Here is a 16,368-nt window from a genome sequence, read left to right as displayed (position 1 = left end):
CAGACCTGATTCTCAGTTACCTTTGGTACTGCTGCCAACTTGTTAACATTTCAGATCTGGGAAAGACTTTTTGTTCAGTCACCTGCAAGCATAGTGGTGCAACACTTGTCTAAGAATGGTGTTCTTCCTAGAGGAATTCGTAGAGATTTGTATTGAAATGTTTTTGTCCATGGGTCAGCACAAGTTCAGCTCCTTTGTCTTCCAGACTAACTTCATCTGGTTGGCTTTGGGTTGAGGACTGTAAATGCGGTGGGCTGATAAGCATAATAATTACGTGGGTCATGTAAGGAACAAATTCAGATCTTTTTCGACCTGAAATGATACCTCACCTAAATTCCACAAGGCTTGGAAAAATTTCCTGTTCGGTCTTGTTGCATCCCAAGAAAAATGCAGTATAACCTGACTGTACAAGTGCCAAGCTAGTCATTCAAAAGCAGGACAGATTCATTTAGATAATCTGTTTTTGTTGCCTTATCCTTTAGCTGTAAGGCATCAGGGTAGTAACATTAGCCAGGCAGTCTACCAGAATTACGTTTGACTTATGTAGATGAGCATCGTTTTTGTTCCTTACCAAAACACGAAGTACGTTCTGCAGCAAGATCGTAGTTACTATAGTAGCGAGTACAATATGAAATAATGAGGAGAAATTAAAAACAGCTTCCTGCAGAGAAAATACAAAGCAAAATAAAATTTGAAGTTATTATGTAAGTTTCAATATGATCATCTGCCAGATGGTTGAAGCTCAGAATACGATACTTGGTAGCTAAGCATTCAGAAACAGAAAATAAGTCTGTGGTAAATCTCCTGTCCAGCTTCCTTTTTTTGAGTATCCTTGAGTGGGTCCTTTCAAGCCTTTCTTGACTTCTCCCAGCCTAACCTTGTGACTAATGCTATTTTTGTGTGTCTCAGTCCCAGTATGTTATTAGTCATTTCTGGACAGCTTCATTTGAAATACTATGCAAGTGTTTTCCTAGTTTCTAGCTTTGACTGCAGCATCAGTCTGTTCTTCCACGTGTTCCCATCTTTTCTGCACTATCAAATGAGTAATTTTCACTGTTGAGGCTACTGTGGTCAACCTTCGTATAGTTTGTTGTCATCTAGTCTGTTCAGAAGTATAGATTCCCACTTCCAGCAAAGGACACCATCTCCTCTTGCTTATTTGATGATTTTCCAAACAATTATTTCACTATTTCTCGGGGAATGTTCCCTGTACAAGAAATATAATCTTGCAAAACTGCCTTCCTGTCTTCCTTCAGACCTTCTCTTGAAACTCATGCTGCTCTGCCTGCGAAAAGCTTTGAAAAACCTACAGTGTGAGTTTGCAATGACAGTGGCTCAGCAAGCTATTACTACTATGCTCTTATTTCCCACATGCCTTTGATGTAACAGTTTACAGATTGTTTTCTAACTACATTTATAATGCTGCATAACTCAGCAACATCTCAGTGCTTGAAAAGGGATCATCTTGTGTGTTCTAGGCATGTTGTTTTGAGAAGAGACAAACAAATACATGTTTTGTTTTTGAGATGGACAAACATGATTTTCACAGCAGCAACTTTCTGAAAGGAAATTCAATCGCTATAGTTGACTGATCGATAATTCTGTGTTTATCTTGCAGGAAATTTGCTGTGTCTACAAAAATTCCTGACACTAAATGGTGTCAAAAATGTTGTGTTGGTAAGTAGAGATCTGCAGAATAAGCTCTGATAAACAGTGCAAGTGGTAACAATTGTAAGACTTGTTACTTTCCGGAGAAGAGGCTTTTCTGTAATTATTGTGGAACTGTGCATCTGCAGACAGTGAACTCATTCACATTAGTCCCTTGCATTTAGGCAGTGTAAACTTCCCCATTTCTCTTTTAGTTTTTAAAGATAAAGGCAGTTCTCAAGAAAATGCAGAGAAGCAGAATGCATCGAATTTAAACCAGCCCCCTGGATGAAACCAATCTCCATGAATGGAGCGTGACCTCTTTAAAATAAGTTATCAGGTTAAGTAGCCTGACTTCCTAGCAGGAGTTCCAATTATTAATACTGGTTGCTGAAAACAGAGTATTTCTGAATCTTTAAGGATGATCCCTGAAGTATTTATAATATCTTCCGAGTGCCGACTGCCTAAAACTTAAACACATAATCTGTTAAGAAATGTTTTGAAAGGGGAAAATGACATTGGGTCATTTCCATGTCAGAGTTGTAAGTTCCATTATCAGTTCTTTGGTTTGAGGAATTATACAGGAGGTTTTGAGTGGTAGGTGATCCTCTGTCACTTACCCTGATGAAAAATGAAAGTCTCCCTAGTTTTGCTAAGGAATTTCTTACCTACATTATCACTTCTCTGCCCAGTTTGCCTGTTAAAACTTGATTTTTTGTGGGATATAAATCCTCTAGGGTGTGGTAGGGCGTTCGCACTGTGTAAATCCAGGCCTTGCCTTAGTTGAGGAGTCTGGTCTATCTGTGAATGTTTATGGATGCTGAAAGAAAAGTCCCAGCTTCTCCCTCCTTAGTGTACTGGATGTAATCTTAGGAGTGTGGAGTGACAAAAGGCAGATCTAAGGGGAGAGGTGACAGATCCCCCGCCCTGGGCCCTGCTTACTACGTGCAGCCTGGGTCTCTATTGCTGCGGGTGGTATATGTGATGATCACTTTGGCCTAGGGAAATCTGCAGGGCCGTAGGAGGCAGAAAAAGACCAGAAGTTCTGGTCTTCTTTCTCTTGTTTAAGGTGTTGGTAATTGCTTGTTCTGTGGTTTTGCTGCTGAGTTCAGCCTTACTGAGGGTCATGGCAAGTGCAACTTGTCTTTTGCAGTTGGCTTGGCTGGTAGCGAATGAGAACTTGGATTAATGAGATTGAGCTTTGGTGTTTCAGGTGCCTGTGTATTGCTAGTGGATTTTCATGGCAGTGGGGTAACAAGAGCATGATTTGTCATGTATGTAGATCATTGTGGGTTAGGGGCTTGTTACATGATCCTTGTGGTTAATTACCTGATGGCTGGTGGCTAGTTTGCTGCAGTTTGAGATCTGATCTTTAGATAGGTCACTCTGAAAGTGATGGTTCCTATTTATTTCCTCAGAAATGACAGCATATTCAAGGAGTGGAATAATGTTATTTGATAGAGCGAATTCTCAGCTACAGAAAACCATCAGCTGTGCTTTTTTGACAGCAATGAACAAGAGCTCATATGGTTTGCTCATACAAATCTGCACCAGCAGATGTGATATGCTGTTGTGACTGCTGAAACACACCACCCACTGCCTCGCTGTGCTCACATCCTTTGTGTGCTCTCCGTCAGTGGTCAGCAAGCGTTGATGCATGTCAGTGGGTGCCATTTTCTCTCTGTGGAGAAATTCACTTCTGCTCTTCTACTTCGTGTGCACTTCCATGTCAGATGCCATTTTGTCAGACTGCCCCTCTGCTGCCATCCATCATGCAGCAACAAAATGTAATGGGATATTGGTGGGAAGGTTCAACCTCTACTGCCATACCACCAACTTCTTCTAACACTGTGGGCCAGTGTAAGGAAATAAGAGGCATTACTTCCAGATCAGCCCTTGTGGTTCTTAAGCAATGCCTGCATATCCATTAAGTGAAATTTTGTCATTATTGTACAATCACATTTGTTTCACAGTGCTCTCTTTTTCAACTTTATCAACCTCTTTCCATTTTGTAACTGAGCTTTGATAAAAAATAGGAAGAAGTGCAGTTGAGTGGAAACTGTGTCACTTCAAAACTGGATTTCACGCTGACCTGCAAGTGCTTATTAGGAATACAGTGCGTGGATTTCAGACTTGCCATTATGGTACTTTAAAAAACATCTGAGCAGTTCTCAAGTGACAGTGACTATCAATTCCTACTGTGTCTGCATCTCATAGGGAAGAAAAAACTGTTCCTTAACAGCTTCTCATGGTTATTTGGAGATAATTTAGCCAAATCAACATGCTGGAGCAAGATGCTTAAAATGTGCGTGCATATGCCTTTATTATTATTATTATTTATAATAATGTAGTTATTGTTTAGCCTCTCTAAAATAGTAAATCCTGTCTACCAGTTCAAGAATCAGCACTCAGCTTTGAGCTGAAGATGTCAAATGTGCCACAATTCCCTTGGTGAGAGCTGAAGTTTTTGTGGCTTATTTGGCACAAGCTGCTAGTTTGTTACACCCAGTAGAAAAGCAAGCCCTGCTCCAGCCTGCTCACTGCTGCCATTCTCCAAGTATGGATGGTGTCTTTTCAGCAGCTTCCTTTTAGGAGAAGTCAGAGTGGGATAGGAGGAGTTATTTTCCATATTACATGAAGTGTTATTTAGTTGAAAATCATTTATAATTTGCATTTCCTTATTGTACCAATGTGTATTACTTCTTCTCTGACAGTGAGGAATCCCTACACAGGCCACAAGTACCTTTGTGGAGCGCTACAGTCTAGCATTGTCCTGTTAGAATGGGTTGAGCCAATGCAAAAATTCATGCTAATCAAGGTAATGTAACATGATGAAATTCCCTGGTGTTTGATTCTGTCTATCTTGCAGTGATTTGTTAAGTATTAGTTGTTTCTCGTGTTATTAAAAAAAAAAACGGTAAGTAAGTAAACTATTTATTTATTACCGGGCATACGCTTTTGTTTCTGTTAAATTATGTTGAAGTTAACTACTGAAATGTCTCTAATATGTATTTACAGACTTTAAAAATATAGGAATGTTTTGGGTTTGATTCTTTTTTTTTGAATATTCTTCAGAAGAAGAACAAAGGTCTCTGTATGAGCATTGTCATTTAGATAAATGTTAAAAAAAAAACAAAACAACTCTGTCCTTCAGACTGAGGCAAGGGCAAGTGGAAAAATAACATGGGTTAAGAGTGCGCTCGCTCCCATGCTGGAGAGAAGGCAGCCACTTGTTTAGTGCTTTGTGACTTTGTAGGTGCCCAGAAATCCTTATTTTCTCCCTATCTGATACCATCAGAAAAGGTGAAATCAAGGTGCGCATGTGTTTGTAGCTGCTATGACTTGATGTGCCTGGGAAGCTAGAGCTCCATGGCTAGGGAGAGCAATCCTGGGTATAGCACTCCTGTTCTCTGAGCAGCTGCACAGAGCACGCATGATGAAAGACATTCAATCTATTTTAACCAAATCAGCATGAGGGCTTTTTAATCTTTCAGCTTAGGCTTTCTGTATCTATCAGTTACTGTTATCTGAAGAAGTAAGTCTGTGGGATGAAATTTACGATACAGTTTAAATAGCTAATAGTAATTCTGACTTAATTTGCTTCCCTCCTAATATATATTTTTTGTTTCTTGATCTAGCACATAGATTTTCCTGTACCTTGTCCACTGAGATTGTTTGAAATGTTGGTAGTCCCTGAGCAGGAATTCCCTTTAGTTTGTGTTGGTGTCAGTAGAGGAAGAGACTTCAACCAGGTGGTGAAGTTTGAGACTGTCAACCCAAATTCTACCTCTTCGTGGTTTACAGAAACAGGTTTGTGCATGCTGTTGTGAGTGCTTTCATAAATGTTCCTTACACTTCTGCTTTGGTTGAAGTACTAGAAAGGTACAGCTGACGAGAGGAGTCCAATCACCTGGGAGGCCGCGCCACCTGAACAACAGTAGAAACTCTTGAAAAGGAAGTGCACTGAGATTTTTGTTTCTGAAGTTTGCAAACATCTCTCTAAACCTGGGGGCAGCAGTGAGCTGAGTCCAGTCGTAGCTTGCAGGTATAGAAGCAATAAATAACTTAGCTATTGCTAGGCAAAGAGTCTTTGTGATCCACGGAGAATTTGTATATGCCAGCACAGGACAACATAGGTGTGTACGGCTAATTAGTGATTCCTTCCCAGTTCCTTTTCATTTTATTCACATGGATACTCTAACACTGCATTATTCTGTCCAAAAATACTTCTTCAGCCTCCTTGAATCATTTGTGTGTTCTCTCATTATGTCTGTTACTTTCTCCTATTTGTTTAACACTAATTTAAGCTCTTGGTTTCTTCTTCTCCTCTGCTGACAGGGGGGCAATAACGCAATCAGATTTTTTTTATGTGTTTTTAAGTGAGGAGAGCATTTAACTTGGTCTGATTTTGTTTGACGTTGGACATTTTGTTTGTAGATGTCTGATGAAGACGTGGAAAAAACAAAAGTAGCTGCCATAAAGTTTATTGCAGGGGCTTGCTTTCTGCCCTTTCCCTCCCCTTCCTGTTGCCTTCAGCCAGTGCAGCACATGCTTCTACATCACGTTATGTGGGTGCACAGATGTATGTCGTCAAGACTTTCTGTTACGTGCTTTCATCATCACGGCTATATCCAATTTTGGTTAAGATGATACATTAGAGATTAGTTCAGGTTGTTATGTAGGCCTTCCAAAACACCAGACAACAGAATAGAAGGTGGAGAGGCCATCTCAAGGAGCGCACTCCTGACATCATCGGTGAGAGGGTTTTAGCTTCTCAACAGGACCATGGGCTTTTTTAGATACTTCAGATGACGTGCTGTAATTTCTCATCTCTAACAGATATAATGAGTTTCTCTTGTTCAGAAAAGAATGCATATGGAATCACTGGCAGCAGTGCTGAGTTAGTGAAAGCTGCTTCTGTTTAATTCTTAGTGTTCTAATCAAACAGACTGAGCAGCGCTTCTCTTTGAGTTGACATGTCCACTGATCACTTGTGGGTCAGCTTTCCTTCTTTACTGTGATGGAGCCTGCTGCAGCTGTAACTCAGAAAGCAGGTTTGGAAAAGGAAATAATACCCCAATAATAGCCCCTCCCCATTATTGCAGCAGCAATATTAAATAAGTCCTACAGAATAAAATAGATGCACAAAACACAGTGTGCACAGGAGCTCACTTCTGCACTATGGCTCAGGAAAGACTGGATTAAGTCCATACTTCAGTGTGACAGCTGTAGTTTTCCTGTCACAGTCCACAAGTTGGGTAAATGGACATGGCTCTCAAAGGGAAGAGGAGTGTCACCGTTAAGATAATAGTTTTAAACAGATAAAAACACACTAACCCATTAAATTGTCTCAGTCTCTAGAAGTTCCATTTCAGATTTCATGGTTATTTATTTTATGAACTAACACTATCATTTTTTTTATAGACACTACAGAGACAAGTGTTGTACATGTAACACAGCTGGAGAGAGATACCATTTTGGTGTGTTTGGATTGTAAGTTTGAGTATCAGCTAAATATATACATACGTATACATGTTCATGCATACTGTATGTCTTCAGATTAGGTCATATTGAACATTAACTGTGGATGTATCCTTTTTATTGTCTAGGCTGCATAAAAATAGTGAATCTGCAAGGCAGGTTAAAATCCAGCCGCAAACTGTCATCAGAGCTCACGTTTGATTTTCAGATTGAATCAATAGGTAAGTCAGTATTAACGCTGAATATCTGATGAGCTTATTTTCTCTTCCAGCACAGAATTAGAAATGGTAGCTCTCAAGTCTTTTGGCATGTGAAACATTATCTCAAGCATTTCACTTTGTGTTGGGCGGTTTAGCATGTTACATAGTGTGCTTCCCCTGGAGCAATCCAAACAGAGTAATAACTCTGGAGTCTTCCCTTGTTAGGCTAAATGGTCTGCAAATGACGGAGACCTTCAGCCTCTAAAAGAAAACTTGAATACAACCTACTTAAACCCTGTGACTCACTTATGGCTAACTCATTCTGCATGTGTGTTCATGCAGTCCGTCTCTATAAAGCAGCTCAGAGGCTAAATCGATGCACGTCACATTTCACATCAATAACACCAGTTATTTTCTTCTAAAGAATCTCATGACTTAGGTCTGTGAGATATTTAATACATCCATTTTGATTGTTTTCCAGTGGTGTCATGGAAAACATTGCTTCTATGGTTCCTGTTAGTTAGGAACGAGGAGAGGGAAGGAGCAAGTGTACCTGAAGCTGCTTGCTGTTGGTATCAACTTTTTGGCTAAAATTCACTTTGTATTTTCTGCAAGTATTATTATTATTCCCAGTTAAGTGAGAATATTTTTAAACCCTGCTCTTGAAATAAATAAATGTAGCTACTGCAGAGGCAAGTTCATTGATTCCTGTGAGATGTTTTGCTGTCTGTGTGGGTGAATTTGAGACCATAATACGTATATACAAACATTTTAAAACTGCAGCGCTATGCTTTTGACCTTAAAAGAGTGAGTTGATATTACATATGAAAACTGATTCCAGTGTTATTTGTTACCAGTCTGTCTACAGGACAGTGTGTTAGCATTCTGGAAACATGGGATGCAAGGAAGGAGTTTCAGATCAAATGAGGTGAGTTTTTGCTTCCAATTCTAGTTTCTAATATGAGTCAAGCTCAGGATAAATGCAGGGAGCTGTGGGCTGAAAAAGATTAAAACTTTACAGTGACTGTCTAGGTTAGACCTGAAAACTTGAGTCTCTTTCAAAATATGCCTCATGCAAGAAAAAGTATCCAAATCTAATTCTTGCTTACAGTAATTTTATTCAGCTTATATTACTTTGAAGACCATTGCTATTAGCCTTTTAGCCTTCCCAAGGTGGATGCCTGAATGTGGGCTTTGCCAGTAGCTGTAATGGTGTAAAATTGCACCAAATCATTGTCAGTACCTTCCTTATTCCTTTTTTCCTGCTGTAAATTTTGTGCACCCAGGTGTTAGTGAAAGCACTGCATTGTATAGGATTTTAATGAGTATTTTAATTGGATTTTTAAAGAATGTTTGCAGACTTCACCAGCTGCTTCATCAGTATCACATTTGCTGAGAGAGTTCATTATGACCAGTTGCATTTTTGGTCAACATGCCAAAGTTAGATATTCCACATTGTTACACCACTCCATTTCTTTGCACAGTGCTACAGCTCACCTAATCTATACTGACAGTAATCCTCTTTGTGGGAAGTTGAACCAGACGCTGGAGTCAGATTGTTTTTTGTTTCCAAGTTTACAAATGCACTTCGTGGTATTTCTGCAAGGTAGATCACCAGGCGTGATTGCCCTATTCCTGAGAACTCATAATGTTCAGTAAGCTGTAGGTCTTGTGCAGTTAGCGCAAAGCATGAGGAGGAGATGACGCCTCTAGGCACTTCTCCAACTCCAGACTGCTGCTAGCAGCATTGTGCAAAGCTCAGCATGTTACTCCACCCATATGGCACTCAGAACTCTGATCCTGTTGTGAGAGGACATGCCCCAGAGTGCTGCAGCACAAATGGATGCTTTACGTTGTTTATGTAAAGTATAAGGAACGCTGTCTTCTTGGTTTGTTATTATCAAGCCAAAGCCAGCATCCAGATGAGGAGCAGACAGCTGAGCTGAGCAATTGCCAGAAAGTCACCCCAAACTTTTATATGTAGAGGGTACTTAAGGTAAGCTCTAGGGCCTTTTAAAATTCCTTATCACTCCTGGCTGTCCTAGTAGCCACAACTATTAAGAGAAAAAAATAAACCAGTTTTCAGTGGTAATACGAAAAGCCTGCATTCCTGGACATGGATCTTGACCACCTTTGTTACTCTGTGGGAACTGAGTGGCATAGAAGAAGCTGTTACAGCTGAAAACACCCTTACCATCCTAACAATGCAGAATGTTTCTCTTTGAAGACTTTAAGATCTGAATTATTACTAACTCTTTAGCCTTATATTGTCTGGTCCAATGGGGAATGATTTTAGCTACTCCTAAAATTATTTCATATTTTTCTTTCCACAACTGGGACCTCCCACGTCAACTTGATAGATTGTAGAAAGGGAGCTTTGAAACACTGCTTCCTGCTCACAGTGTGACTTGATATCCTTTGGAGTATCAGTGGGCTTTGGTTGGCGTTATTGATTAAGATAGTATTTTATTTGCTACTTTTGGTATTCATATAATCATAAAGATGTATCTCACAAGTACAGTTCACCTGCAGTATGCAGTGCTGTATTGCACGAGCCAGAAACATCAAAGTACTGAGCTTTCTTTACGCTGTGGGCCTACGTGCCATAAATTCAATTGTTTCCTTTTTGAGGTCTTCCGAAGACAAAGTTACTGCATCGTTATGATTGAGAATTTCAACAAAACGTATAGGTGTTGTGTGTATCTTATCTGAACCACTTCAGTCACCTACTGTACAGTGAGACCAATTAGAGCCACACAAGTACTTATTTCAGTCATGAAGTGGAAAGAATTGTGCCAGTAGCTCAGGTGCTGTGCAGTGCTGAGCCTTGCTGGTGTGATGGCAGTTGCTACCAGAGGAGCTCACATGACTTGGCAAGAACTGAGAAGAAACCAAAACCAAACATTTTATATCTCATTCATGAGTGACAGTTGTAATGCACTCTGTAGCCACCTGAATTGAGTAGATTTGTAATATTAGCCACTGTTATTTTCTTTAGTTTGATTAAAAAATAAAAAATCACCTGTGCAATTAACCAGTAAATACCTGTTTTATTTTTATTGTCTAGATCACACAAGAAATTTCTGATAATACAAGGATATTCAGGCTTCTGGGATCTGACAGGTATGAGGAGAAGTGAATGCAGCATGCTGAAATTGAGGCATGTTTCCCTTCAACCTTCTACAAATTTTCTGCTTGTTTCTTGTGATTCCTTTTCTAACCTTCCTACTCATAGCCCCATGTACGTGTGTACCTTTCAGCACTTCAACGTTACTCCTCTTTATTAAAAAAAAAAAAGTAAAAATTCTTCTAGAAGAGTTTGTGAGCTTCCAGAAGGACTCAGCCTTGACAGGAAGCTCCTAATGGGCTGCAGTTAAGACCTCCAAGGAACTTTTTCCTTCTTGTACTGTAATTTTTTTAACTTACTAAAATCTTTGCTTAGAGATACTCAGCTTATGAGACAAATGCCAAAAAAGAAACCAATAACCCTCACCTTAAAAATGCATTGGCTTTCTCAGGTTTTTTCTCCCTGCTGTCAAACTTGGTACTTAACTTCAGCAGCCATGAAAGCAGCGTATGTTTTGTCTCTGGAGAGTGAGTGCTGACATGACAGTTTCACCAGCAGAATATTTGTATGTGGTACAGAGATAGACTTCAGTTTTTAAGAATTGTCTCTGTCTTAGGCCACTTGCAGGAAACTCGCTCTCTTTGAGCATTTTGGAACTACCAATAAACTCCACAGCAACCAGAGCCTTTCCCTGTATGCTGCTTGTCCAAGCTTGATGCACAGCCCTATAATTACCTGTAACATCAACGGCACTGAATGGTGCTGTGGCTTTGTCAACTAGCAACCTCGTGGCAATTTTTGTTGTCTGGGGGTTGAGGGTTCTGCCTTATGTGCAATACCTGATAGGTCTCTGGTAATGAGTAATTGTAAGCATCACTCATCTCTGACCTGAGGGTTTTACTCTCCTGGTGCCAGTGAGATGTGCACGGAGCTCAGCTTTACTATGTCATTTCTCTTTGTTGTTAGGAGACAGCATAGCTTAAATTAAAAACAAGTCTGACTTCAGAAAGGAACATGACATTGCAAATCATTGCCTTGGAGAAAAATGCCTTCTTAAATACTGCTCCATCTATTTCCATCTTAGACTAGTAGTCTCTCAAGTCTGAGATGATGGTTAAAACTTTGTGCTGCAGTAAACTCTTAATTCCAGATTTTTCAGACGTCACTTTTTGTTGCAAGTCTCGTATCTTCTGCTTGAGTTGTGAAACCTTTTCCAGCAGCACGTCTCTCTTTAGCAGTTCATTGGAAATGGGGTTCTGAGAAGTGAAAAAATCTTGTATCAATATGATAAAAGCTTGCGTGTTTTCTCCTGGTGAGCAGGACTGCCTCATGGGGCATGCTGAGCAGAGCTTTCATTCTGCAGTAAGCTATGTTTTCTTGGATGAACTCTCAGTAAATGGAGTCCAGTTTCTCACAGCCATCCCATTCTGGAGAAGGATTCAGTCATGAACACCCTGGTTTGTTCAGCAGTTTTAGCAGTTCTTGCCTGACTAAACATCTCACAGTTTGTGAAACCAAGCTGTGATTGCTGATTTCTCTCCTTTAAAGAGAATGGTCTGTCTACTGCAGGACATCCCTGGCAGTACAGATCTGCATGTGATTATGCTGCTTTTGAGAACTCTGTTGGCTTATTTTTTTTGTGTCACTGAGACTTTCAGAGCTGGAAGAAGTCTCTGTGAATTTGGTGACTTCCAGTCATTGGCCATGAGCTCAGGGGAGGGCTGGAAATGCTTGCAGAGAATGGGCTTTGGTCATCTGGCATGTCCATAAGCAAAGAACAGACCAACAACAGCCTGTTCAGGGGTTGAGCTTTGCAGAGCTCCAAGGGAGCACAAGCTCAGGCAGTAGGGAGTGGTGCTTTGGTGTGAGTTGGGGACGACGGGCCTCCAGAGAAAGAGAAATGACTGCTGCTCAAATGGGCACCCTGAGAAAGAGTGTTTACAGTTTGACTTTGTGGTTGTTTTATTTCCATCTTAGGGTCGTGGTGCTGGAAAGCAGGCCGACAGATAACCCAACTGCCAACAGCAATCTATATATCCTAGCTGGGCATGAGAACAGTTACTGAGAACGGTGTGCAGCAGCTCACCTCCACGAGATAGCACTCCTGCGGCGGCACTCACGGCTGGCTGAAATTGCACAAGAGCTGCAGTTACCTGACTTCAGTTACTTAATAATTTATTACGGCATGAGAGGAAGGCGAGAATTGTTTGTGGTATGGACACACAAGCATTAAGGTGCCACAAAAGTGCTCGATTTACTGTTATGTAATCTTTGTACATACGCAGTATTTTTCAGTGCAACTTCTCGGTGAAGACCTACACTGAGTTTCTGTAGATAGTGGTCCTCCTGTTCAGTACAAGTGTCTTACCTGTACAGATGTAAAAGTCACTGAGGATGCAAAAATGAAACCGGGGTACTATTTTAAGGATTTGTCATGTGTTTATTATACAGTGGGATGCTAGGAACAAACATAGTACATTTAACGACACTATTGTATTTTATTATATGTAATTTACTAATACAAATAAATTTAACTTTTAGAAATTGTAGCCAAGGCTGTAATCAGATTACAATCTTGTTTTAATTTTGATGCAACACACTGGTGTTCATGTTTGCACAACATATTGAGATGTGATGTATTCAGTCACAAAGGTAAGCTGTGACTTTGTGGATATGACTTGGGCTTCAGAGTTCCCTCTTGGTTTTGTTTACGCGGGTAGTTTTCTTTGTGGGACAGACCAGTTAGACACCTGTGTTTTATATTTAATTAGAACTCTCTCGACGATTACTTCTCCGTGCTTGAAAACAAGACTTTCTGGATGGGTGTCAGTCCCAGAATAGTGGTACCTTGCTGTAACACTGCAATAGGTGTTTGAATTACTAGCATATACAGTGATAAAAACAATTAGTATTGCTGTTTGTCTTACTACATAGTTTCATATCACGGTGAAAAAGCAGCAGCATTCCACGTGGTGGAAATGGCTGAAGATGATGTCGGTTTGAGTTTCTTTTCTTTTTGGCCTTATAACCATTTTCACACTTTCTTTGATTTAGGATGTTAACACATGGCCAAAATAATTTAGTTACTACCTCATTCAAACAATACAATGGTTACTACGCATCACAGGAACTTACTTTTGATCGGAAGTATTTTTGATTGCTGTTTTCCAATGGAGTATGTAAATGCCAAGTTTTAGCAAGATGCACACATTTGACTCCTTTTTTGTATATGTTCTTTTATATTTTATTGTGATAATATACACTAAAGCCAAACTAAATTTAAAGTGATTTATGGCCTGCATTATTGTTGTGATTGGTAATGCTTTGAAATATGTTCTCTAATGTATATAATGTAAAATAAACTTTTTTTAACACGTTGTTGTACAAGTAGATTACCACATGCACTAATTCCCACGTAAGGCTGAAATCTGCTGATGGAACATACCCAGTCTTGAATTCTGCTATTAAATGTTTGTGCCAAACACAGAAGCTGGGCGTTTCTGAATGTATGAAAGGTCAGACAGCTGGAGCTCCACTGAATTTAGAGTAGTGCTTAAGTGTAGTGTAGGCAGCATTACCCTCCTATGTCCCCTAGGCGATGGATATGTGTATTTTGGACGTGGCCTTCCAAACTCTGGCTTAATTTCTTTCTTAGAGTGACTTGGCCTCTCCCTCTATCAAGTGCACCTCTCTTGCTTGCAAAACTTGGTTTTTATTTTAATCTTTTCAGCTGGGCTGTTTCTTGGTGGTTGGTTTGTTTGTATGATGCCTGTAGCTTCTTGGATCTGCTGGCCACATCTCCTCCCTTGCATTGAACCTCAAATCCGCCCTGTGGGAGAGGTGGTGACGAGCCATGGTGCGGGGAAGCTGAGTTCTCAGAAAAAGGAAAGAAGTTCTGGGTGTTTCACTTACATTGCTGCTGCCCGAGGGGGATTTCCACCCCGCCCCTGTGGGCTATTCCTCACTTCAATGTGCAAAAAAGTAACAGACTTCTAACCAAATACAATATAGCTGATGTGGGAGCATGTTGCTTCCTCTTAGGTTTCTGTAGCAGCTGGGGGCCCAGTAGCTTGTTGTTTGGGCTTCTGGGCTGCTGCTGAACAGCAAGCACTAGGAGCTATGGGAAGGTTGCTTTTCACTGCGTTTGAGCGCTTCTGGTAGAAAGATGCACCCTGAGAATTGTGCAGCTGCAGTTGCTTGCCAAACTTAAGGAAGGCAGGGAAAGAGGAAGGAGAGAGAGCGTGTGCTAAGATGTGATTGTCTCAAGTTTATTTTTACAGCCAAGACAGCTTGCCTTCCCCGTACTGCTTTTTAGTTTGGAACAAGAGCCAAGGCTGGATCCCTGTTAAAATGGAGCTTCTTCAAGAGAACAAAGAAGAGGGGCTGTCCAGGTCCTGTGCAGAAAGGAACGCTGTGCCAGAACCCCCAGCCTCACAGCGACAACCTGGGTGATGCCAGTGTGGTGCACTATTTTGGACAGCAGCCTTTGTGCGTTAATCTCCAACTAGAAGAGCTTGTGAGCAAAGCACGAGTGTAATTATACACCCAGTGTTGCACCTATTTGATAGCAGGATTAAAATGCTGACAGACTGATGTTTCACCATATGGCAGACTGTGAGATGCTGAGATGGCAGCCTGCTAGGCCAAGCAGCCAGCTCCGAGAGGCATAAATTCCCTTCTTTCATCCCGGTCCCAGTGTGTTCAAAGCAGAAGTCTGACTCCTTCAGACAGTGGTGTCTGGCTGGAGGAAAAGCACCTGAGGCAGAGCTGTGGGGTAAAGGCAGTTCTTTCTGAGGAGCCCTATCCATTCTCTGCTGAAATGCTGGTCCCAAACGATCCTTCCAGCAACGTGCAGAGGTTTCACACTTGTCACCTTCCCTATGAGCAGGCTGGCTTCTCTGGTCTGCAAACTCCTCGTTTTTCCTAGCAGGGCATGATGGTTTCCAACATCCCTGCCAGGCCCCACAAAGACGGAGCATCTTTAGTGTTATAGCTGTGCTTTTCTTGGCCATTTCCCCCCCCCCCTCTCCTCAAGCTGTTCTTGTGCTGCTTGAACAGGGTGTTTGTTTATCGCTGACCTCAGCCCACAGGAGGTGCCTGTGTCTTTCTAAGGACAAGCCACAGAGCTTCCCCAGGAGCAGTGAAGCTGCCAGCAGATACCCAGAGGCAGGCGCCATCTCCTGCCTGCGTCTCCATGAGCCACTCAAGAAGCAAGGCTGGGGCCAGAGCAAGCAGTCAGCATGTAGGCACTTGGCTGAGAGAGGGGCCGGGGACTGCTTCCCCCCAGCATGGCTCCCTCTGAAGCAGATTAAACCTGAAGGTACAATATTCTGCAGACAGCGTTAAATGAGGAGGAGCTGTTTCTTTCCTTGAGGGCAGAGAGGCCTTGCAGAAATATCACGACAGATTAGAGGGCCGGGCAATCACCAGCAGCATGAATTCAGTGAGAGCATGTGCTGGATTCTGCAGCTGCGTTGGGCAGCCCAAGGTCTGTGTGCAGGGTGAGAGGCTGGAGAGCAGCTGTGCTGATAGATTGTGGGGTTCTGGTTGGTGAACGAAATTATTAGTGTCCAAGGGAGGGCTGCAAGGATGGACAAGGTCCTGCAGGCCAAAGCTGTGTGAGGAGCGGCTGAGGTTTGCTCGGCGCGGAGCTGATGGGGGCTGATGGCGGCTGCAGCTCCTCACAGGGAGCGGAGGGCAGCGCTGAGCTGTGCTCTGTGTGACCGACAGGGAGCGGCACGATCCTAAAGAGCAGCGTGCCCTTCCAGCTGCGACAGGTCGGTGTGCCTGTGTTTCCATAGAGGTGATGGACTCATTGCTCAGCACACCCCGCAGGGGCCGCCCGCTCAGTCCCGGTCCGGCCTCACCCGCAGGCGGCGCGCGGGAGGAGCGTTGCCGTGCGGTCACCTCCGACCCGGAGGCCGCGGCGGCGGAGTCGGTGCTGCGCAGTCGCGTTGCGGTCGGTGTGTCAGT

At 42.0% G+C, this 16,368-nt stretch overlaps 1 protein-coding gene across 19 annotated transcripts in view; it reads left to right on the top strand.

Annotated features, from left to right (window-relative positions):
* Positions 1-13,769, top strand: part of MAP4K3 (mitogen-activated protein kinase kinase kinase kinase 3) — a 71,440-nt gene extending 57,671 nt beyond the window's left edge. For 12 of the 19 annotated variants that reach the window (XM_085542885.1, XM_085542884.1, XM_015856989.2 and 9 more), the window contains 8 exons: positions 1,619-1,677; positions 4,362-4,465; positions 5,286-5,457; positions 7,072-7,140; positions 7,257-7,349; positions 8,186-8,256; positions 10,396-10,451; positions 12,373-13,769. In XM_085542885.1, coding sequence (XP_085399011.1) covers positions 1,619-1,677; positions 4,362-4,465; positions 5,286-5,457; positions 7,072-7,140; positions 7,257-7,349; positions 8,186-8,256; positions 10,396-10,451; positions 12,373-12,460 — 712 coding nt within the window. In that variant the 3' untranslated portion in view covers positions 12,461-13,769. Of the gene's footprint in view, positions 1-1,618; positions 1,678-4,361; positions 4,466-5,285; positions 5,458-7,071; positions 7,141-7,256; positions 7,350-8,185; positions 8,257-9,959; positions 10,159-10,395; positions 10,489-12,372 lie in introns of those variants that run through there. The other 7 variants (XM_085542882.1, XM_015856988.2, XM_085542877.1 and 4 more) reach the window with 3 other exon arrangements.
* The last annotated feature ends 2,599 nt before the right edge of the window (positions 13,770-16,368 follow it).

The sequence above is a fragment of the Coturnix japonica genome, chromosome 3 (genome assembly GCF_054131305.1).
Source record: "Coturnix japonica strain WE chromosome 3, WE-NBRP24, whole genome shotgun sequence".
NCBI lineage: Eukaryota > Metazoa > Chordata > Aves > Galliformes > Phasianidae > Coturnix > Coturnix japonica.
Note: the sequence above shows the minus strand (reverse complement) of the source record. Positions and strands in the feature narration are given on the sequence as shown.